Below are 24,031 nucleotides of genomic sequence, written 5' to 3' on the forward strand. Positions count from 1 at the left end.
AGTCCAATACATCATCCTCCAAGCCACCTCCCAGGCTGCTGTTTTGTTTTGTCTTAGAAAAGTCTGGCTAAGGGGGGGAAGGGGAGTGGGTAGCATAATGGTTATGCAAAGAGACTCTCCTGCCTGAGGCTCCAAAGTCTCAGAGGTTCAATCTCCCACACCAGCATAAGCCAAAAAGGAGCAGTGCTCTGGTTAAAAAAGAGAGATAAATGTCTGGCTAAAATAGTTTCTCTCACTTTTTAATAAATTTAAGTTATAGCTAAGGAGGTAGCTCAGCAGTAGAACACAGAACTTTCAAGTGTGAGGTCCCAGCTTCAACCTACAGCCACCATACTTGCTAAACTTGAGGGGTGTTCTGTCTCTCTCATTCTCAGTTGTTTCTCCTAAAAATCATATATAAATGTGTTATTTTCCAAAAATGTCTCCTATACTACCCAACACTGATTCCTTTAAATGTTACATATTTAAATAAAAATTAAAAATATATAATTTACAAGTGCAACTTTGTCTTTTTAAAATTAAAGTGACAAACAGCAAATAAAATACTAGTCAAAATATATTAGCTTGTGTCTAGTAGTTCTTAAAACTAAATGTTTCACAAGTTCTTTTCTAGCAAGCTTTACTTATTGACTTGCAACTAATTCACTTACCAAATATTTTACACTTTGCCAATGCTTCATTTACCTGACTTATAAAAAACTGAGAAAGGTAAGAGCAAATTGAGAAAATACAGCCAAGAAAACAGCTGTTTTAGCACACTGCACTTGCACGCGGTTTAAATATTCTGCAATAGAAAGTCAAAGCTAAATGGTATCCTAGTCAAAAATAAAGTATGGAGCTGGGTGGTGGTGCAGCAGGTAGAATAGAATGCACAGGTTACCGGTTACCATGCGCAACGACCTGGAGGTAATCCCTCAGTCCCTATCTGTATGGCATGTTTCATGAGTGGTGAAGCAGTGCTGCAGATGTCTCTCTTCCCTCTTTCTACCTTCATTTTCTCCTCTCAGTTTCTCTCTATCATATCAAATAAAAATAATTATGGGGGCTGGGCGGTGGTGCACTGGGTTAAGTGCTCATAGTACGAAGTGTAAGGACCCTTAGAAGGATCCCAGTTCGAGCCCCTGGCTCCCCAATGATAACCATGGAGGCAAATAATAATGATATTTTTTAATTATAAAAAAGTAAAGTATCAAAATATTACACATTCAAGAGACTTTCGTGATAGGTTACTCCTTCTAAAAATGAACTCTGGGAACTTAATAACAGCATCCATAACTCAAAAAGGAATTTTTGATAAAACTGTTGATTATTGAATCTAACAAGTAACTAAAGTCCTATTCAAAAAGTTTAAACAAAAAAATTTTAGCCTTTAAAAAAATATCAACGGGAGCCTGGCGGTAGCGCGGTGGGTTAAGCGCAGGTGGCGCCAAGTACAAGGACCTGCGTGAGGATCCCGGTTCGAGCCCCCGGCTCCCCACCTGCAGGGGAGTCGCTTCACAGGCGGTGAAGCAGATCTGCAGGTGTCTGTCTTTCTCTCCCTCTCTCTCTGTCCTATCCAACAACGACAACATCAGTAACAACAACAATAATAACTACAACAACAATAAAAAGACAACAAGGGCAACAAAAGGGAAAATAAATAAAATTACAAAAAAAAAATCAACAATTCAAGATAAGGCATAATGTTAATAATGGACTTCTTTTTATCCCAACACACATCCACAAACTTGCATGGTAGTCCCCAAACTGAAGGAGATAGTTTGTTGTTTCAATCTATTTATGTCAGCTAAAGACATTTTTGTAGTTCATTCAATATTAAGGGGAAAGGCAGTATTTATAAAGACACAATCAACTAAAGACAAAGCAATATGTCTACTTAAAATTGTAAGACTTTAATCATACTGTACTACTAAAAGTCCAAAAGTTTGAGTGATTTGTTTTTGTCAGTACTTTGACAGACTCTTCATAAGAACTACTTTGCACATACGCCAGCTAAAGAATTATGCTACTCCGTGGTGACAAGTGAACAGAAAAATAAAAGCAAGTCAACCCACAAAGGTTAGATATAAACCTATAAATAATACCAAGCATCTGTGCAACAGATAACTTGGCACCCAAAAGAATTTATGTTAATGTAATACTGTAATTTATTAAACATGGTGACAGCTCACTGTACTAAGAGATTTTAAACACTATTACACACTAGAGACTAGCTATAATACTTCCTCAAGTTTACAAAGCCAAAAACACAAGTGCAACTGTATTATAACAAAATCTGTTTTGAAAGAATACTAACTGAGAATCTGGAAACCCAAATGGGATTGTGATATATGCTTAGTCTATCTTCCATGTCATGCAATAATACAGCAAATATTTTTCTCAAGCAAGAGGTCTTCTACTTAGTAAGAATGCTCACAGTACATAACAAAGATATTACTGTCACCAGTTTAGTTTTCTATATACGAAGACAATAAGCAAAAAGAACAGTAAAGAGAGAAATGCTGCAATTCAATGAAAAGGTAATTAATTAAAGTCTAAAAGATGCTGGAACCACCATATGCCATAAGTGAGCAATATTCTGGTCTGTCTCCATGTCTCTCACAAAAATAAATTTAAAAAATGTGAAAATCTAAATAATAGTACTAATTCTCATTGTAACTCATAAATGGGAATGAAGGTCATAGCTCTGATAAAAGAGGATATGTATAAACAAAGAGATATGTATAGACATAAAAGAGAATATGTGTAGACAAAGCACAGATGTTGAAATATGACCAAAACAAACATAAATTGAATCTGAAGCTAGATAGGAAATTCCCATAGCTGATTTTATGACCAATGTTTAAAGTTACATTTTGACTTTAAGCAGTGGAAAAAACAAGACAGAAATGACGTCACGTAGGAAACAGAAGAACTCAACTATGTCATCAAGAAGTCAAAAACAAAACCACTGGGTAAAACAAAATATAAGCAGTTTTGAACTGTAGACCTAGCTTTGACCTAGGCTAATTAATGTTTTATAGGTTATTACAGATGGAAACTTAAGATTTAAAACCATGCTACCACATGCACATAATGGATAAAAAGAACTCCCAAGTTCAATGCAACATGCAGTGTTGATACAACATGCTATTTTAATAATCAATTACCAAAACTGCAGAATTATATTTTCTAACTGCAGAATTAAATTTTGACAGTGTGACTATCTTTAGTGAGGACTGGGCCAGTTAGGAATCAAGGCTTATTAATTCACCCTCTCTAGATCACCCTTTGTCCTTAAATGTATAGTTGGGTCTCATAAATGTTTTTAAATTTTTTAATTATATATATATATTTTTATTATTGGATAGAGATAGGGAAAAATTGAGAGGGGAGGAGGAGGGAGAGAAGGAAAGAGTCTGAGAGACACACCTGCAGCGGGGACCAGAGGCTTGAACCTGGGTCTTTGAGCACTGTAATGTGTATGCTTAACCAGGTGCACCACCGCCTGGGCCCATTCTCCTGTATTCTTTTCAATTAAAATTTAAGGAAGTAGGATGTAAGATGCCCTTTCATTACTCAGGTTTAACCAACTTAACCCTATAAACTTCCTTTTTATCTTATAATCTTTATCAAAGTAATATTTTCTTCCAACTCCTCATTTGTAAAATAAAAGAAAAATATTGGGGTATTGGGCAGTGGCTCACCTGATTAAGTACACATGATACAATGTGCAAAGACCCGGGTTCAAGCTCCCAGTCCCCACCTGCAGGGAGAAAGCTTTGCAAGTGGTGAAGCAAGGCCGCAGGTGTCTCTTCCTCCCTACTCCCCCTCCCCTCTCCAGTTCTCTGTCTCTATCCAATAAATAGTATGGCATATATCTTTTAAAAATATATTTAAGATGATAAAATGTTTATATATGATAAGCATTTAATAAGGCATTATGCAAAAAGTCAAAAAAATCAGAAAAAGATAACAATGTTCTCACTAGTAAGTACAAGAGGGTGGGGAATCTTTTTCTGTCAAGGGCTATTTGGATATTTATAGTATCATTCTCAACCATACAATATTATCACCTTAAAATTAGTTGCTATGAAGCAAAGTAAAAATTCACTAAAATTAACAGGTTAGCCACCTAAAAAGCCCTAGTGAAGCTTATGGCAGGATACTGTTAAGAATTATGCTAGAGGGAGCAGGGTGGTAGCACAGTGGGTTAAGCGCACGTGGCACAAAGCGCAAGGACCGGGGTAAGGATCCCGGTTCGAGCCCCCGGTTCCCCACCTGCAAGGGAGTCACTTCACAGGCGGTGAAGCAGGTCTGCAGGTGTCTATCTTTCTCTTCTCCTCTCTGCCTTCCCCTCCTCTCTCCATTTCTCTCTGTCCTATCCAACAATGACGATATCATTAACAACAATAACTACAACAACAATAAAAAGACAACAAGAACAACAAAAAAGGGAAAATAAATAAATAAATAAATAAAAAGAATTATGCTAGATGTAGTCCAGGAGGTGGCGCAGTGATTAAAGCATTGGGCTCTCAATCATGAGGTCCTGAGTTCAATCCCTGGCAGTACATGTACCAGAGTGATGTCTGGTTCTTTCTCTCTCTCCTATCTTTCTCATGAATAAATAAATAAAATCTTTTTAAAAAAAGAATTACGCTAGATAACTGGTAACAAGTCAATGTACAATGCTTGAGGAGGATAGTCCTGTGTTCAGTACTGCATCATAGAACCTAAGAATGGAAACTTGAAATTTGAGTCTAGTTCAAATTTGCGTGGACTAGCAGTATTAGTGGTTGGAAAGGGGCAGACTGACACTGAGACACACACACACTGACAAACTAAAGTCGCTTTCTCCTTATACAACTCCTACAGACTATGATCCACTGCTTGAGGGTCATTTTTGAGGACCAAATATTTTTTTAAATATTTATTCATTTATTTATTCCTTTTGCTACCCTTGTTTTATTGTTGAAGTTATTGATGTCATCATTGTTGGATAGGACAGAGAGAAATGGAGAGAGGAGGGGAAGACAGAGAGACGGAGAGAAAGAAACCTGCAGACCTGCTTCACCACTTGTGTAGTGACCCCCATACAGGTGGGAAGATGGGGGCTCTAACCGGGATCCTTACATAGGGTCCTTGTGCTTTGCACCAGCTGTGCTTAACCCACTGCGATATTGCCCAACTCCGGAGGACCAAAATTTAAACTGACACTATACTAGGGACTATAGGATATGGTCTCAAAACTGGTTTTCTATAGGCTAGCTTGGTAAACTTTGTAACAGTGTAGTAAAACATAGCTCCAAGTTCAAACAATTGCTTTACAAATGATCTGGAAGATAATCTATTCAAAAATTAAGGACTGCCCATTCTGTCCTTTCGGAAATAAACAGCTTGCCTTTGTGAGCAAACATTGTCTAGGAATTCAAATTTAATTCAAAGAAAAGTATTCAAATTCATTAAGAAATACTGTTATGGAAATACTGTTATGGAATTGGCATATTGCACCAAAGTAAAAGATTCTGGGGTGGGTGGGTCGGGAGAATACAGGTCCATGAAGGATGATAAATGACATAGTGGGGGTTGTATTGTCAAATGGGAAACTGGGGAATGTTATGCATGTACAAACTATTGTATTTACTGTTGAATGTAAAACATTAATTCCCCAATAGAAAAATTTAAAAAAATATACTGTTATGTATAAACGCAGCATAAGGGGGGGCCAGGCAGTGACGCATCAGGTTAAACGCACATAGTACTAAGCGCAAGGACCCACACAAAGATCACCATTGGAGCCATGAGTTCCCCACCTACAAGGGGGAGGAGGTTTAAAGCTGGTCTGCAGGTGTCTATCTTTCTCCCTCTCTGGCTTCCTCTTCCCTCTCAATTTCTCTCTGTCATATCCAAAAAAATCGAAAAAAATGGCCATAGGAGCAGTGGATTCATAGTGCAGGCACCAAGCCCCAGCAATAACCCTGGAGGCAAACAACAAATAAATAAACACAACATAACGGTGACTGGGTGGTAGCATACTGTTAAGCACAGACATTACCATGCACGAGAAGTCAAGTTCAAGCCCCAATCCTCACCTGCAGGGGGGAAGCTTTAGGAAAAGCAGGTCTATAGTTAACTCTTTCTCTTCCCCTTCCAGTGTTCCCCTCCCCTCTCAATTTCTATCTGTCCTATACCTACTCCCCAAAAAAAGGGGGTGAGAGCACAATGGCTCTCTTGCCTCTAGGGCTTTGAGGTCCCAAATTCAATCTTCTGTCCCAGCATGTGCCAGAGATAAACAGTGCTCTGGTTAAAATAAATAAACAAAATGGTTGCTAGTAGTGGATTCAACATGCAGGCACAGAGTCCCAGCAACAATCCTAGCAGCAATAAGAAAAAAGAAAAAGTCTTTCCTTGTCCAGCGCAGCCATGGCTCGTGGTCCTAAGAAACACCTGAAGCGCGTGGCCGCTCCAAAGCATTGGACGCTGGATAAACTCACAAGGGTGTTTGTTCCTCGTCCATCCACTGGACCCCACAAGCTGAGAGAATGCCTCCCTCTCATAATTTTTCTAAGGAATAGACTTAAGTATACTCTAAAAGGAGATGAAGTGAAGAAGATATGCATGCAGAGGTTCATTAAGATTGACAGCAAGGTCCGCACTGATATAACCTATCCTGCTGGTTTTATGGATGTCATCAGCATTGACAAGACTGGTGAGAATTTTCGTCTTATTTATGACACAAAGGGTTGCTTTGCTGTCCATCGAATCATACCTGAGGAGGCTAAGTACAAGTTGTGCAAAGTGAGGAAGATCTTTGTGGGCATCAAAGGAATCCCTCACCTGGTAACCCATGATGCTCGAACTATCCGTTATCCAGATCCCCTCATCAAGGTGAATGATACCATTCAGATTGATTTGGAAACTGGTAAAATCACTGACTTCATCAAATTTGACACTAGTAATTTGTGCATGGTGACTGGAGGTGCTAATCTGGGAAGAATTGGTGTTATCACCAACAGAGAGAGACATCCTGGTTCTTTTGATGTGGTCCACGTAAAGGATGCCAATGGCAACAGCTTTGCCACTCGCCCTTCCAACATTTTTGTTATTGGCAAAGGCAATAAACCATGGATTCACTTCCCAGAGGAAAAGGTATCCGCCTCACTATTGCTGAAGAGAGAGACAAAAGACTGGCTGCCAAGCAGAGCAGTGGATGAACTGTTTTTAAATGATGATTGAATTGAAAATTCACCATTGAAATAAAACCATAATCTAAAAAAAAAAAAAAGAAAAAGTCAAAAAACATACATAACACCTCGTGAAAGAACTGAGATAGAAATTTAGAATTTAAAGAGCATGATGAATATAAACATCCTAAAATCTTTCTCAGAGGGAGTCGGGTGGTAGCGCCGTGGGTTAAGTGCAAGTGGTGCAAAGCACAAGGACTGGCGTAAGGGTCCTAGTTCGAGCCCCCGGCTCCCCACCTACAGTGGAGTTGCTTCAGAAGCGGTGAAGCAGGTCTGCAGGTGTCTATCTTTCTTACCCCCTCTCTGTCTTCCCCTCCTCTCTCCATTTCTCTCTGTCCTAACAATAACATCAATAACAACAATAATAACTACAGCAATAAAAAACAAGAAGGGCAACAAAAGGGAATAAATATTAAAAAAATTAAAATATCTTTCTCAGAGTTAAGTGCTGAAATATTTAAACAAAAAAATTCTGTCCCAATGTAAGTTCAAATAGTCATTAAGTTTTCATTTCACACAACAGGAACCTACCAGGACAATCATGTTCTAGAATATAAAGGTTACCTCTCTCTTAACTGAAGAGTTTGAAGAGTTCTACAGAAAGTTTATAATAGGAAAAGGTGGGAAGAATATAAAGGAATATCCTCAATAAGAAATATGAATAAGGATGAATGATGGGCTGGGTGGGGGGGCACAGTGGGTAGAGCACACACATTATAGTGCAAAGACCCTGGTTCAGTCCCCTCACACCTGGCCATATACAGAGGGGAAGCTTCTTGAGCTGTGCAATAGTGCTACACTAGTACAATTCTACTGATTTTTATTTTTTAATATATAGACTGAGAGACAAGAAAGGAGTCCAGAGATACAGAAAGAAGGAAAGACATTGCAATGCTGCCCAATGATTTTTTTTTTTTTTTTGCCTCCAGGGTTATCGCTGGGGCTCGGTGCCTATACTATGAATCCACTGCTCCTGGAGGCTATTTTTTCCCTTTTCTTGCCCTTGTTATCGTTGTTATTATTAATGTTGTTATTGCTGACGCTGTTGTTGTATAGGACAGAGAGAAATGTAGAGAGGAGGGGAAGACAGAGAGGGGGAGAGAAAGATAGACACCTGCAGACCTGCTTCACCGCTCATGAAGTGACTATCCTGCAGGTGGGGACCCAGGGGCTCAAACCAGGATCCTTATTCAGGTCCTGGAGCTTTGCGTCATGTGCGCTTAACCCACTGCGCTACCGCCTGGCCCTCATCCATTGACTTCTGAAGCTCCCCCATACTGGTGCTACCATGTAGTGGGGCCATGGATTGAAACCTGGGTCCTCTTGCACGGTAAGGTGAGCTATCTCCTGACCCCCCAGGGTTCTTTAAATTCTCCATATTTTAAATAACAATCTTTTTAAAAAAATATTTATTTACTTATTTCCTTTTGTTGCCCTTGTTTTATTGTTGTAGTTATATTGTTGTTGTCGTTGTTGTATAGGACAGAGAGAAATGGAGAGAGGAGGGGAAGACAGAGGGGGAGAGAAAGACAGACACCTGCAGACCTGCTTCACTGCTTGTGAAGTGACTCCCCTGCAGGTGGGGAGCTGGGGGCTCGAACCGGGATCCTGACACCAGTTCTTTCACTTTGCGCCACTTGTGCTTAACCCGCTGCACTACCGCCAGACTCCCAAATAACATAATCTTAATATCTCATTTATCAAATTCATTTTATTATTTTATACTATTCAATTATTTTATACTACTTTCTGATTATCCACATTTAGTCTATCCATATCCACAGGAACACACTTTATCTCTCATTCTGGCAGCTGAAATTCATATGGTATCTTACAAACTAGATGAACAGAATGTGGCAGACCACCTTTCTCTACTATCTGCATGCACTGCCTAGTTAGCAATAGTTTACTCTATTACTCCATCATCCACGTACCCTAAGTAATGTTTTTCTGTCTCAAAGTCAATACTACATCTGGATTAAAGCAGAATGTCTGACTCTTCTATCACTAAGTGCACTTCCTAATGGTCACAAAATTAGAGTCTCGTTTCAAATTGTGCCTCATAACCTATTAAATTAGAGCAAGAAAAATATTCTTTGACCTGCCAACACCATGTTCAGCAGAGAAACAATTACAGAAGCCAGAACTCATACCTTCTCATACCTTCTGCACCCCAAAAAGAACTCTGGCCCATATTCCCAGTGGGAGAGAAATGATAGGGGAAGATGACCAGAGGGGACTGAATTCCTACTCTATCATGACCCAGAGAGAAGAGGAAGAAAAGAAAGAGATTCAGAAGTAGTAACAGGTGTAGGAGTGACATGGAAAGAGAAGATGGGACCATGGGAAAAAAATGAGCAAATATATTTAAATATAGACAGATAGTTATAGAAATAATAATCAACCCTTATCTGTGAAGTTGGGAGAACTACTAACTTCCAATGGAAGGAATGGGAATACAGAACTGGTGGTGGTAACAGTATGGAATTATAACTGTTATCTTATAATTTTGTCTATCAACATTGTCACTAATAAAATAAAAATAAGTAACAAAAAAAGAAAAACAATCTTTTTCAGCATCTGCCTGGAGATAAGGCATGAACTAGGTAAATAAAAAAGATGGTACCTTTTATCTGTTTGGGTAGCTTGATGAAAAGGTTTAAAAAATACTGATTAGGACTATGAATGTAACCAACATTTCTATTACTTATTTATTAATACTGCTGACAAGATGTTATAGTGCTGAACTTTTGTTGCTTACGCTAGTATAATTGGGATACTCTGACTTAAGTATTAAAAATATAGTTATAAACCAATTCAAATTTCTCTAAAGAGGTTTCATAGACATTATCACATTAGTCTATAATAATTGTTAGTTGGAAATAAATTGTCTTTACTATCTTCTCTTTTGGCATGTAAAAACCAAAGATCAAAGTTTCTGAGTGACTTAATCATCCAAATAAAGGAAGTTGGCGAGAAAGATGCATATAAGACATCTCCTGCTGCCTGACAGTTAAGACACAGCTCTGAAGGCAGAGTATGAGTTCAAATGCTGGCTCCAAAACTTAGTAGCTGTGTGATCTTGGACAAATCACATACTTGTAACATCACTGTCTCCAGAGTTTAGTTTTCTCATGAAGACGTTAGCATTAACTTTAATGAAAATTAAACCTTAAGGGGCAAGGAGTAGCATACCCAGTTGAGTGTACCCATTATCATTGCAAGGAATAAATTCCACATGCTGTAAAGCAGGTCTGCAAGTATTTCTCTCTCACACCCCCTCTTCATCCCCCCCCTCTCAATTTCTCTGTTCTATCAAAATTAAATTAAAAAAAGAAAGAAAGAAAGAAAGAAAGAAGGGAGGGGAGGGGAGGGGAGGGGAGGGGAGGGGAGGGGAGGGGAGGGAAGGGAAGGGAAGGGAATAAAATGACCCTTGGAGCAGCAGATTCATCATGCAGGCACTAAGCTCCAGCAGTAACCCTGGTGGCAAAAAAAAAAAAAAAAAAAGAAGAGGAGAAGGAGAGATAGTAGCATGCCATTAATAATTTATGAATAAGTGAATGGATGAATAGGAGCACCTTAGCAATGCTTCTTCAAGTGTATTAGATCAAACAAGAAAGTTCTTGTGAAATCATTATAACCTTAGTAAATCGTTAATAATAAGGCTGACCAAGGTTCTAAGTTATAAGTAGAGAATGGGTGTGGGGTGAGGTGACTAAATATTTAAGATTTCCACTCTTCTAATTAATACAGTGGTGTGTCTCTCTCAATCGCTTCCTCGCTCTCTCTCCCTCTCCCTCTCTACACACACACACACACACACACACACACACACACACACACACACACACACACTTTCTTTTTTCATTATACCTAAATGAATCCCTACAGAACTTTAAGTATAAAATGCTTTCAGAAATTAGTCAAAATTTCCTTTGTACATATACACATATAAAAAGGGTCTCCTAAGGGGCTAGGCAGTGGCACACCTGGTTGAGTGCACATATTACAACACACAAGAACCTGGGTTCAAGACCCTGGCCACTACGTGCAGGGGGAAAGCTTCACAAGTGAAGTACAGCTGCAGGTGTCTCTCTGTTTCTTTCCCTCTCTCTCACCCCCTTCCTCTCAATTTCTGGCTATCTCTATCCAATAAATAAAGATAATTAAAAAAAATTAAATTAAAAAGTCTCCAACTGCAAAACAGAATGAATGTCCTACTTTGTTGCCTGTTTTTTCTATTCATATCAAATTCACATCAAAAGAGTACTTGCTAGTGCATACTCAATCAATTAGTCCAGCATAACTGAACTAAAATAAGTTCCATGGTTTTATACTTAAGCTTTTTCCCTATATTTGTCATTTGTTATCAACATTGTTTTAAAGATAAACTGAAAAGTCATTTTGTAAATAGTTGTGGACAAAGTGTTGGCTATTCAGATAAAAGAATAGGAAAAATTTTAAATTTTACCTTTGGAAATTAAGAAAAAAATATAATTTAAAAAGTAATAAAGGGAGTCAGTTGGTAGCACATTGGGTTAAGCGCACATTGTATGAAGCACAAGGACTGGCCTGAGGATCCCAGTCCCAGCCCCCGGCTCCCCACCTGCAGGGGAGTCGCTTCACAAGTTGTGAAGCAAGTCTGCAGGTGTCTTTCTCTCCCCATCTTCCCCTCCTCTCTCCATCTCTCTCTGTCCTATCCAACAATGACGACATCAATAACAACAACAATAAAAAACAATAAGGGCAACAAAAGGGAATAAATAAAATAAATATTGAAAAAAAAAGTAACACAGGGGCCAGGCGGTGGTGTACCAGGTTAAACGCACATAGTATGAAGTACAAGGACCAGCTCAAGGATCCTGGTTTAAGCCTCAGCTCCGTGTGTGTGTGTGTGTGTGTGTGTGTGTGTGTGTTCACTTCAAAAGCAATGAAGCAGGTCTCTCTCTCTCTCTCTATCTCCCTCCTCTCACAATTTCTGTCTATCCAACAAAAATGGAAAAAAAATGGTCACCAGGAGCAGTGGATTTGTAGTGCCGTAACCAAGTCCCAGCAATAACCCTGGAAGCAAAATAAATAAATAAAAGAACAGAAAAAATCTGCAGGTGTCTCTTTCTCTCTGTCATACCAAACTGAGGAGGGGGAGGAGGAAGAGAGATGGCCACCTACAGCAGTGGATTCACAATGTTGGCACCAAGCCCCAACTATGATAACCCTGCTGGTAGTAAAAAATAAAGTGTACACATGAACTATCCTATATCACAATTATTAGGTTTCAGGCCAGGTGGTGGTATACCTTGTAGAACACACACATTATCACAATTATTAATTCATCTAGCAGAGCATTTGTGAGTTTCTGAATCCAAATACTGCTTCCACAACTACTAGCAGTATGCCTGGATAAGTCGCATACTTTTTTCATGTCTCAGTTTCTTAATCTATAAAATGGGACACATACAGAGCTCATGAGATGCAAACCTCTATTATAACTGTTTAGCTCATTACCTAGCATATAGTGCTAAAGGTAAGCGGCTACACTAAGAGTTGTGTTCTGAATAAATGATTTTATGTGCATTGTTTTATTTAATTCCCACTTCTATTTTACAGATGAGGTTATTGAGGTTAACAGTGGTTCAGCAACTTGCTTTTATTCATAAAAGCTCCAAAGTGGAAGGGTCAGTATTCACAGAGATATGCCTACCTCCTTAACACCCTAAGCATATCTATGTCAATGTTTTTATAAATCAAACCCCATGGGGATACTTGAAATTCCATAGAAATAAGGAAAATTTGTAAGCTTTCACTCTGATGGTTTTTACTTTAAAATATCTTAGAGATAATATTCAAATGAAAGACATTTCAGCGTACCTTTTAAATTCCTAAATCATCAAGCTGGATGCTCAAACCCCTAGAGGTTGTTGTTTTGTTTTTTTTTTTTTTGGTTATGTAGTAGTCAACTTTAAAATTTTTTACACATTGGGGCCGGGTGGTGGCACACCTGGTGGAGTACATATGCTACAATGTGCAAGGACCCAGGTTCTAGCCCCTGGTCCCCACCTGCAGAGGGAAAGCTTCACAAGTGGTGAAGCAGGGCTGCAGGTGTCTCTCTGTCTCTCTCCCCCTCTGTTACCCCATTCCCTCTCCATTTCTGGCTGTCTCTATCTAACAAATAAAGATTAAAAAAAAAATTTTTTTTTACACATTTTGGTCTACTCCCAGAAGGCTCTGAACTCCAATTCCATCAGGACCCTGAGAAAGGGGGAAAAAAAGGAGGGAGGGGAGTTGAGGCTCAGAAGTAGTAGGTGTGACTTAGAAAGGAAGAGAACGGGAGTCGTGCTGTAGCGCAGCGGGTTAAGCGCAGGTGGCGCAAAGCACAAGGACCGGCATAAGGGTCCCGGTTCGAACCCCGGCTCCCCACCTGCAGGGGAGTCGCTTCACAGGCGGTGAAGCAGGTCTGCAGGTGTCTATCTTTCTCTCCTCCTCTCTGTCTTCCCCTCCTCTCTCCATTTCTCTCTGTCCTATCCAACAACAACAACAATAATAACTACAACAATAAAACAACAAGGGCAACAAAAGGGAATAAATAAATAAAATAAATATTAAAAAAAAGAAAGGAAGAACGCAGGACCATAGAAAAAAAGGGTAAATATATATAAGCATAGATAAATATAAAAAAATAATAGTCAACCTATATCTGTGATCTTGGGAGAACTACTGCAGTTTCCAATGGAGGGAATGGGGACACAGAACTCCAGTGGTGGGAAAGGTGTGGGATTATACCCCTATTATCTTAATAATTTTGCAAATTAACATTAAATCACTAATAAAAAAGAAAAATTCTTTAAACATTTGGTTTTTCATTCTACAAGAATGAGGATAAGTACTTCAAAATCCTTAAACTTATATGCATTACACATACCAAGTTTTGGGATTTGGGGCTAGTGCAGTTATTTGGCAAAGTAAAAATACATAATTAAAAGGTTATGCTATTCCTCAGTTTTCAGCACTCTGTATCTATGTTTAGTCCTTACATTCTATTCTTTTTCTCCAATTCCATCAACAATACCATCATCACTATTTTTCTTAAAAGATCAATTTGAGGGAGTCGGGCGGTAGCGCAGTGGGTTAAACACAGGTGTCGCAAAGCACAAGGACAGGGGTAAAGATCCTGATTCAAGCCCCCCGGTTCCACACCTGCAGGAGAGTCGCTTCACAAGCGTTGAAACAGATCTGCAGGTGTTTATCTTTCTCTCCATTTCTCTCTGTCTTATCCAACACCGACGACATCAATAACATCAATAACAACAATAACAACAATAAAACAAGGGCAACAAAAGGAAACAAATATTAAATAATATTTTTTTAAAAAAGGATCAATTTGATCATCATACTCTTCTTTCAAATGCCAACAATTCTCACTACTCAACCTATACTTAGAATTAGGGCTTTTGGTCATACACAAGTGATCCAGTTCACAGAGAATTCATCCCTTTTGTAAGTGTGGCATTTACCACATTATTATATTTTATGTTTCTATGACTACTAGTGGAATAAAGGCTTTAACAGAAATGAGATTTCTATGTTATGTGAAGTCAGAAACAGAAGGATGAATATGGGATGATCTTACTGACAGACAGAAGTTGAAAAGCAAGATCAGAAAACACTAAGCAGAACTTGGACTTGGTATATTACACCAAAGTAAAAGACTCTGGGATGGGGGTGGGGTGGGGTGGAGTTCATGTCCTGGAACAGGATGGCAGAGAACATAGTGCGGGTTGTATGGAAAACTGAGAAGTGTTATGCATGTACAAACTACAATATTTACTGTCAACTGTAAAACATTAATCCCCCAATAAAAAAAGAAAAAAAAATGAAATGAGATTTCTTTTGTATCCTTCCTAGTATTGGGTATTAAGTCAGGTACCAAGTAGGTTACCAATTACCAAGATGACTTATGAGTTAATTAGTGCCATGTATATGTATGTATATGTAACCACTTCTGCAACAAATATTTACCAAATAATAAATACATTTTTTGCCAAGGGTAATGATGTGGCTTTCAAAATTCAAGGAATTTCCATATATCAAGCAACCTTATAGACTTTACCTACATTATACTATCTAATGCTAAAAGCCACCCTGAGGCAAATTTAGTAAAGTGACAGAAAAAGATTGATTCAAAAAGCATGCAGAAGGCAGAAGTTCAGAACTTAGTGATCAATTTGATTTAGGTTTAAGACTGGGAAGGAAGATGAAGAGAAAAAAGGAATACTTGCAAATTTAAGCTAACTACCCTGAGCTCTGAGTGGGTAGAAGTGCTATTAACATTGGGTTGTCAGAAAAGTCATGTCACATTTTTGCATAGAGAAATGTCAAAACTTTGCTGACAATCCAATAAATACATATATTTAATGGAAAAAATGGCCACTGGGATCAGTGGATTCATCATGCAGGCCTCTGAGCTAGTGGCTAACCCTAGTGGCAGAGAAAAAAAAAAAAAGCATGAAATGGTTGCATGAAGCTATGGATTCATCATACAAGCAACTGAATCCCAGCTATAACCCTACTAGAGAGGGAGAGGGAGAGGGAGAGGGAGAGGGAGAGGGAGAGGGAGAGGGAGAGGGAGAGGGAGAGGGAGAGGGAGAGGGAGAGGGAGAGGGAGAGGGAGAGGGAGAGGGAGAGGGAGAGGGACAGAAAGATTGAGGAGTTGAAGAACACTTTCCAATGGCTGATATTTTAGTAGTTATATAGGATAAGAAAAAGACCAGAGGAGTGTGAGCTTTTAAAGTTAACCTTTGGTGGGTGAGGGTAGGACAGGATACTGATTTAGCAAAATACTCTCATGCTTGAGGCTCCAAAGTCCCTGTTTCAATCCCCCGCACCACCATATACCAGAACTGGGCAGTGCTTTGATAAGGAGTAAGTCTTTTTAAAAAAGTCAACCTTTGGGGGCTGGGTGGTGGTGCACCTGGTTGAGTGCACACATTAGTGCACAAGGACTTAGGTTCAAGATCCCAGTCCCCACCAGCAAGGGGAAAGCTTGGCGAGTGGTGAAGCAGTGTTGCAGGAGTCTCTCTGTCTCTCTCCCTCTCTATCACCCCTTTCCCTCTGGCTATCTCTATCTAATAAATAAAGGTAATTTAAAAAAATGTTTTAAAAAAGTCAACCTTTGTACTCAAAACATAGTATATGGAAAGTTAGCCATGATGCAATCAATGTCCAGTGTGTGTGTGGGGGAAACCAAGTTGCAAAATATGTACAGTATAATGTTAGTTACTTTCAGACTTGGGGCCAGGTGGTGGCACGCCTGGTTAAATACACACATTACTGTGTACAACGACCGGGGTTCAAGTCCCTAGTCCCCACGTGCAGGAGACAGCTTCACAAGTGATGAAGTAGGGTTACAAGTCTCTCTCTCTCTCTGCCTATTTCCCTCTCCATCTCCCCCACCCTTCTGTTTCTGTCTCTATCTAGTAAATAAAAATTTAAAAAGAAACTCACTTTCCTACAGTCCTTCAAGACCTTTAAATCCTTTTATGATCTGGCCCCTACATACTTTTAACTTCATAATATGCCTTTCTCCCTACCTTCTACTAAACTCCACCAGACTAGTTATTCAATTCAAAAGTTCAAAATATCAAGTTGTTTCTGCCTCAGGGGTTTTGCACTTGTGGTTGGCTCATCCTAGAATGTTCTTCTCCCTGACTGTCAACAACTAGTTCTTTCAACTTACTCAGATTTCAACTCAAATATCTCTTCAGAGGCCTGACCACCTGTATAAAATACTGCACATTACCCTACCACAACTCCCCCCAAAGTTACTATCATTAGCATGTTAGTAACTACCATGAGCTGAAATTTATCTACTTGTCCACCTTTTCCATCAGAATATAAACCTCATAAAAAAAAATATCACCTCTAATTCATGATATAGCCTTGCTGCTTAGAATATTGCTTGGTACACAGTAGCTACTCTTACTGCTGATTGAAAATGTTCACACATACATGTAAATGTAAATATATTTACATCAAAATATTAAATGCAAAGGGATCTATTATTTTTTTTACCAGAGCACTGCTCAGCTCTGTCTTATGGCGGTGTGGGGGATTGAACCTGCAACTTTGGAGTCTCCGGCATGACAGTCTCTTTACATAACCATTATGCTATCTACTCTACACCTAAGGGGTCTATTATTTAAATTTATTTATGCTGGGAAATTGTGCCAATGCAGTCACATCTGCCATGTTGTCCCCTCAGGCTACTGCTAGTTCCCTGGAGAGTTGGGACTTTCTTGGAGTGCCTGTTCAGCCATGTTGTGCCCTCAGGACATTGTCTATATCCCCGCGATATCTGGAGTGCTTTGGTTACTCCTCCCCCCTCCCATTCTCACGAGAGTTATCATCCTATCCTGGAGTGCTATGGTTACTCCTCCCCCTTCCCATTCTCACGAAAGCTACTCCTATAAAAACCCTTCGTTTTCTGCACCTCGCTCTCTTGCCGGCGCTCCACTCTGGTGTTCAGACGCAGGAAAGGTTACTGCGTGAGGCGGCCATTTTCTCTACCTCCATGTGGCCCAACCTGCTTCTCTAACAACCAACTCTGAGGTGCCAGCGCGAATAAAGATTTGTGTTTCCTCTTCGCTCCGGACCCTCTCTCTCTCTTCTCTGCGGCCTGCGCACTACAACATCTGGCTCTACAACAATTTATACCAAGAGGAGTGTATGACTAGGAGGAAAAGTGTATAATGCCTATTCATCTTTATTCACAGATCTCTGCTCAATTTTTCTACAAAAATCTTGCCTTCTGGGAGTTGGGAGGTAGCACAACGGGTTAAGCACACGTGGCGCAAAGCGTAAGGACGGGCATAAGGATCCCCCGGTTCAAGCCCCCGGCTCCCCACCTGCAGGGGAGTCGCTTCAGAGGGGTGAAGCAGGTCTGCAGGTGTCTATCTTTCTCTCCCCTTCTCTGTCTTCCCCTCCTCTCTCCATTTCTCTTTGTCCTATGCAACAACGACATCAATAATAATAACTACAATGATAAAACAAGGGCAACAAAAAGGAACAGGTATTTTTTAAAATCTTGCCTTTTAAAATTAAAATATATTTTAATAATGCCCATAAACCCCCTAAAATAGTCAATCTATTCTACCATTCTATTTTCTTCTAGAGGGTTATCATGATCTAATCTGATTTCAGGTTAATCAATCCTTGAGTTGTTTTTATAGGACAATTCAAAGTTTTAATCTTAAACCTTGGAGCTGAAAAACCTTAAGATCCAACATGTTTATTTTATAGATGAAGAGGAGACGACTTAGGGTAATTTAAGTAACAAAAAGCAATTTAACATATAAAACTATAGTACTGATGAAAATTTTCCAAAGACCAAAACAAGAATATTTAAGGATTGGGGAGATAACATAATAGTTATATAAAAGTCTTCTCATGCTTGAGGCTTGCAGGTACCAAGCTCAATCCCCAGCACCACCACAAACCAGAACTGAGCAGTAGTGCACTGATGGGGGGTGGGGGGAGAACTATTTAAAGGTGTATGTATGTACATACATGTGATTTTAATGACAACTAATAAAAAACTTACTAAAACTTACTCTCACATAGAACCTTCAATCTTCTGGTGAAACTATTGCTCAAAGTAAAATTATTTTCTTAAGCATTCTACCCAACCAATGAACCCTATGGTTAAGTATCAGCTAGTCATTAGAACTAACAAAGGATTCAGAATACATAAGTATAGGGAGTGAAGATTATTCACCATTAGATATGCAGACTAACTGAACTAGCAGGCACATCTTTCCACCAGGGTAGATAATAGGCCAAGTATATGAAACATTTAAGGATCTATTTCAATTTGATTCAGATTTATGTATCAGTTCCTACAATGTATACACATTCAATAGAGTTTAATGAAAATTAAACTTACACATTTCTCTTTACATATATACTGCAGTTAACCAGGAACGTGGCAAATTCTGACTAAAGTTTTGAATAAAACCACTTTCTGTTTAACAAACTATCCCATTTGGTCCTTCCAGCAACCCCAGACTGCAGAAATTGTAACTATACTTAATATACAAAAAACGATACTTGATGGTTAAGAAATGTTGACTAAGTTCTTTGACATGTTCTAGAATCCAGATCTTTTTACTCACCGTTGTTTTACCACCCAGTTATCTCATATCTGCCATCTATTACTTGATTTACTTCCTTCCATATTGGTAGGAATAGAGTGTATTACTCTGACTTAGCTTGAAATTTTAATACATGTAATAAACGTCCGTTTCCTTAACAGTGCTGAGGTGCAGAAAGTCACCAGTAGTTGTAGGAAATCCCACCAAATTTTCAATTAAATTGATCAATCCTAATAAAAGTATCTTCTTTATTAGAAAGTTGTCTCTTTAAACAATCAACTTAGTGTTAAGAAACTGACTTTATAGATGTAATAAATCTTAGGCCAATCTGTTACTAGATGCTCAACTATGGATACATTTCTTAACTTTTGGGCCTTATTATGCTCATCTATGGGAAGTCAATGAAATGATATATGTAGAAAGAATTTACCTCAAGGAGGTGGGTGGTGGTGCACCTAATTGAGCGTGCATGTTACAGTGTGCAAGGACCCAGGTTCCAGTCCCCGTCTCCACCTGTAGGGGGAAAGCTTTTCCAAGTGGTGAAGCAGGGCTGCAGGTGTCTGTCTCTCTCCCTCTCTCTCTCCCTTCCCTCTCCATTACTGGCTGTCTCTATACAATAAATAAATAAAGATAATTAAAAAAAAAAAAAAAAAGAATTAAGCTCTTCGTAAAGGATCAGGTCACAGAGCTGGTGTTCTTGGAGAAACAGATGCAGCTAAGTACTCTTGACAGGGAAGGTAATACCAACTTACGTGACCTCTACTAATTTAACTTCTACTCTGACCTTATTTCTCTCTTACAAATATCTAAGGCAGGACGCAATACACTAGTCTTGTTCCCAGGGGGTCAGAAAAAAAGTGCTAGCTTATAATTATCTTTTAACCTCTTTGATTGAGCAATATAGTATCTATTATTTGACTACTATTATATCCAAATCAAAGTTTACACTATGTAGTCCAGGAGGTGGTGCAGTGGCTAAGGCACTAGACTCTCAAGCATGAGGTCCTAAGTTCTATCCCCGGCAACACATGTACCTGAGTGATATCTGGTTCTTTCTCTCTCTTCTTTCTCATTAATAAATAAATAATCTAAAAAAGAAAAAAAAGTTTACACTAGTGACTTCTACTGTACCTGACACTAACTTCATCAATCACTATTTAGAAATAAAACTAGCAAAATAAACCATTTTTATAAATACACATCATGATAGTGGATTTATGGTCAAGAAAAAGGGTAGGAAATTTCAAGGGGGTGTAGAGAGTATCTGTCTTAACATTGACAAATTATGTGTTCAAGGAGTTCATCATGCACTAAATTTACTCTTTTAGTCTTCACAGATCTAATTCTTTATTTTATTTATTTATTATTGGATAGAGACATAGAGAAATTGAGAGGGGAGGTAGAAATGGGGGGGCAGGTGGTGGTGCACTAGGTTAAGTGCACACAGGATCTGCTCAAGGATCCCAGGTCCTCACATGCAGGGGGATCGCTTCACAGGTGGTGAAGCAGGTCTGCAAGTGTCTATCTCTCTCCCTTATCTTCCCTTCCCCTCTCAATTTTTCTGTCCTATCCAATAAAATAGAAGGAAAAAAAATGGCCACCAGGAGCAGTGGATTCTTAGTGCCTGCACCAAGCCCCAGCAATAACCCTGGAGAAAAAAAAAGGAGGAGGAAAAAAAAAGAGAGGCACCTGCAGCTCTGCCTTTACCACCTCTCGGGAGGCTTCCCCCCTACAGGTGGGGACTGAGGGCTTGAACCTGGGTCTTTGCACGCTGTCATGTGTGTGCTCAACCAGGTGTGCCACCACCTGGCTCCCACAGATCTAGTTCTACTGATAGTGTTACCATCTTTTTATAGACAAGGGAAGAGAAATTCAAGTTCTTAATCTCCACTTTCATCAAGGTATTCTAACCACTATCTTACAGGACGGCTCTTACTCCACTGAAGCCTTTCTTCTGTTTGTAAACCTCTGCCCAGAATACTCTCCTCTCTATAAGCTGTCTCCTCCTCCTGCTTCAGGTCTCTCCCTCAAATACTGACAGTATCCTCCTCTCTCACCATCCACTCTAAAGTAGCACTACTCAAAGTCTATTTTTCCATCCTTATTTTCTTTATGGAATATAAAATGATGGGTGTTCAACTGCTTGTACTGAAGGGCAGGAACTCTTCATCACAGCTGTATTCTGCACGGTCAATACTGAAGATGCTGCTGACTGACCCAATGAATGACAATGCCTGCCTGCAGTCACTTAGCATGTTGATGGCTATGCCTAGAAACCAGTCTGTATAAATCTAACTGGAAGATCCTGCTTTGCCCCACACTGGTGCAAGAGGAAATACTTTGGCCTGGGAAGTCAGTCTAGAGATTTCTAAAGCCTTCTAAAACCATTTTCTTCAAATAACAGTAATATCAACCTTCACAAAATAGTACGAAAAATTTAACCATGATTTCAAGAGCTCTTACATTCCCATTTAGAATGATACGTCGATTTGAAAAAGCCACTACACTTATGCCCTTTCACAATCATGACACTCTGAAACTGTTGAGTAACTGGTATCAGCAATGAATAAAAACCGAAGGAAAAAGGAACGCACATAAATTATTTTAGTAACAGGCTGATAATAGTCGGACTTTTCTTTAATAAGCTGTTCTGAAATACCACCTACAGAAAATTCTAAAATGGAATCTCCACTCTGATAACAGTTGTTCTTAAAGGAAACTGGCACAGCTGCATTCAATCGGATGCACTTCACTGCTAACCCATCTTCTTGCAGGCGGAAAGTCACCTCACGCCAAAGTGCCAAGTATGGTTAAAGCGGACCACTAACAACATCCCCTTTGTCTCCTTTCCCAGCGGGTTTAATACTTACTGCCGAGTCCTCCATCCTCCGCTACTCCAGTCCCTCTCATTCCCAGATAAGTCAGCCCCAATATGAGGAAAAATAAGCAGGCAGCAGTTAAGAGAAACATCGACAAGTAGTGGGCACTGAAACCTCCTGCGGGGGATACCTCTTCCCTTTTAAACTGCTGGAGAAGTTCCTCCTCGGGTTCGGCCAGCTTCGGCTTGTTGTAGGTGTTCTTCAGGTAGGTGTGATTGGAGCCGGTGTGATTGGAGTGATTGATCCTGAGCGGACCCGAGGCGGCCGCCGCAGTGGGCGGGAGGCTGTTGGCGAAAATCCTGGGGGGGTCGACACCGAAGGCCCCGGCGCCAATATGGTTGTTGGTTTGAAGAAGGGAGCCGGTGGATGGATCCAAGGTCGAGTCCACGTCCGTCAGCGGCGGGGTCAGGAGAGGGGCCAGTTTCTTGGCGTTCACACGGTATCTAGGAACCGGGCAGGAGGCCAGCGGATCACACCCTCCTCCCGGCTGCGAGGCGGCCGCCGCCGCCGTCTCCTCGAGGTGGCGGCTCTTGTCTGGACTCCCCGCGGCCGCCGCCCTGTCATTCATCGCCAGTCCTCCCCCTCCCGCCGCCGAAGTCTCCAGCCGGCTGCCGGCAGGTTTCGCAGCCAGCGGGGCGAGCAGCTTCCCGTGGCCCCGTCGGGGCCGGGGCCGGCACAGGGAGTCGTCTCTGAAGACCTGTCTGGCCGCGGCCACGTCGTCGTCGTCCTCCTCCTCCGAGTCCGAGTAGTCTTCCCGGCAGCTGTACGAGAGCAGCCGGCTGCCATTCACGGCCCGGCTGGACCACAGCGGCTCCTCGGCCTCAGGGCCCCGCTCCTCGCCGTCCCCTCCCTCCTCGTCCTCGCCCTCCCCCGCTCCATCTTTCGGCGACGGGGGCTGCAGCTCGGCAGGCGCCGGCCGCCGGCCGCCCCACCACGAGTGGGGTTTCCTCCGCTCGGCCGAGTGGCTGTTAGTCACCTCGCCGGCGGCCAGGGGCGCCGGCAGCGGTCTGAGCCCGCGGTACTGGAGCGCAGCCCGGTCCTTCCTCCCGCCGCCGCCGCCGCCGCCGCCGCCGGCCTGGTCCCCCGGACTGGCCTCTGCGTCCGACTCGTCCGAGCTGAACCCCAGCAGGACTTTGCTGCCAGCCGTGGGGGCGGCCGAGGCGCCCCCGGGGCCTCCCAGAGGGCTCTCCGGACCCGGGGCCAACACTCGGCCCAGACCCCCAGGAGTCCGTAAGTAGGAGAGGTCGCCCGAGACCGGCCGGACCCCCATCCCCGCCACCGCCGCCACCGCCGGTCCCGCAGCGACGACCGCCGCGGCTGCCGTGTTATTGTTATTACTGTTCCGCGTCTTGTTGCCGCGGCCCCCTGACCGGTGTTGCTGCTGCTGCTGCTGCTGCGCCTCCTCTCGAAGCTTTTTCAGCTTCTTGAGGTAGACGGGGCGGGTACTCTCCGTCACCGGTCCAGGAGACAGGCCGTAACGGCGGAGCTGAGAGAAAAGCTCCTCATCCGACAGCGACTGGGGCGCCGAAGCAGCCGAAGCAGCCGAAGCAGCCGCCGCCGCCGCCGCCGCCATTTTCTCTCCAGGGTGTTTTACAAGCTCCGCGCTACCGGAAGTGACGCGCCGCCCTAGACCCTGAACTAGACCGGTCTGCGTCGCCTCCCAGCGCCGTGAGCGTCTGGGCCAATGGGAGAAGCGGGAGGAGCTCACCTGAGCGGGAAAGGGCCACCTGAGCTCCGCGGCTACGGCGGAGGAGTTTATTTCTGTGCCAGCACCCTGGGG

At 41.4% G+C, this 24,031-nt stretch overlaps 1 protein-coding gene and 1 pseudogene across 1 annotated transcript in view; one reads left to right on the plus strand and one right to left on the minus strand.

The window, feature by feature from the left end:
- Positions 1–23,824, minus strand: part of LEMD3 (LEM domain containing 3) — a 69,684-nt gene extending 45,860 nt beyond the window's left edge. The window contains exon 1 of the mRNA XM_007516881.3: positions 22,243–23,824. Coding sequence (XP_007516943.1) covers positions 22,243–23,824 — 1,582 coding nt within the window. The remainder of the gene's footprint in view (positions 1–22,242) is intronic.
- LOC103108019 (small ribosomal subunit protein eS4, X isoform-like) lies at positions 6,369–7,273 on the plus strand (annotated as a pseudogene).
- Positions 23,825–24,031: the final 207 nt, after the last annotated feature.

This window comes from Erinaceus europaeus, chromosome 7 (genome assembly GCF_950295315.1).
Source record: "Erinaceus europaeus chromosome 7, mEriEur2.1, whole genome shotgun sequence".
NCBI classification, from domain to species: Eukaryota; Metazoa; Chordata; class Mammalia; order Eulipotyphla; family Erinaceidae; genus Erinaceus; species Erinaceus europaeus.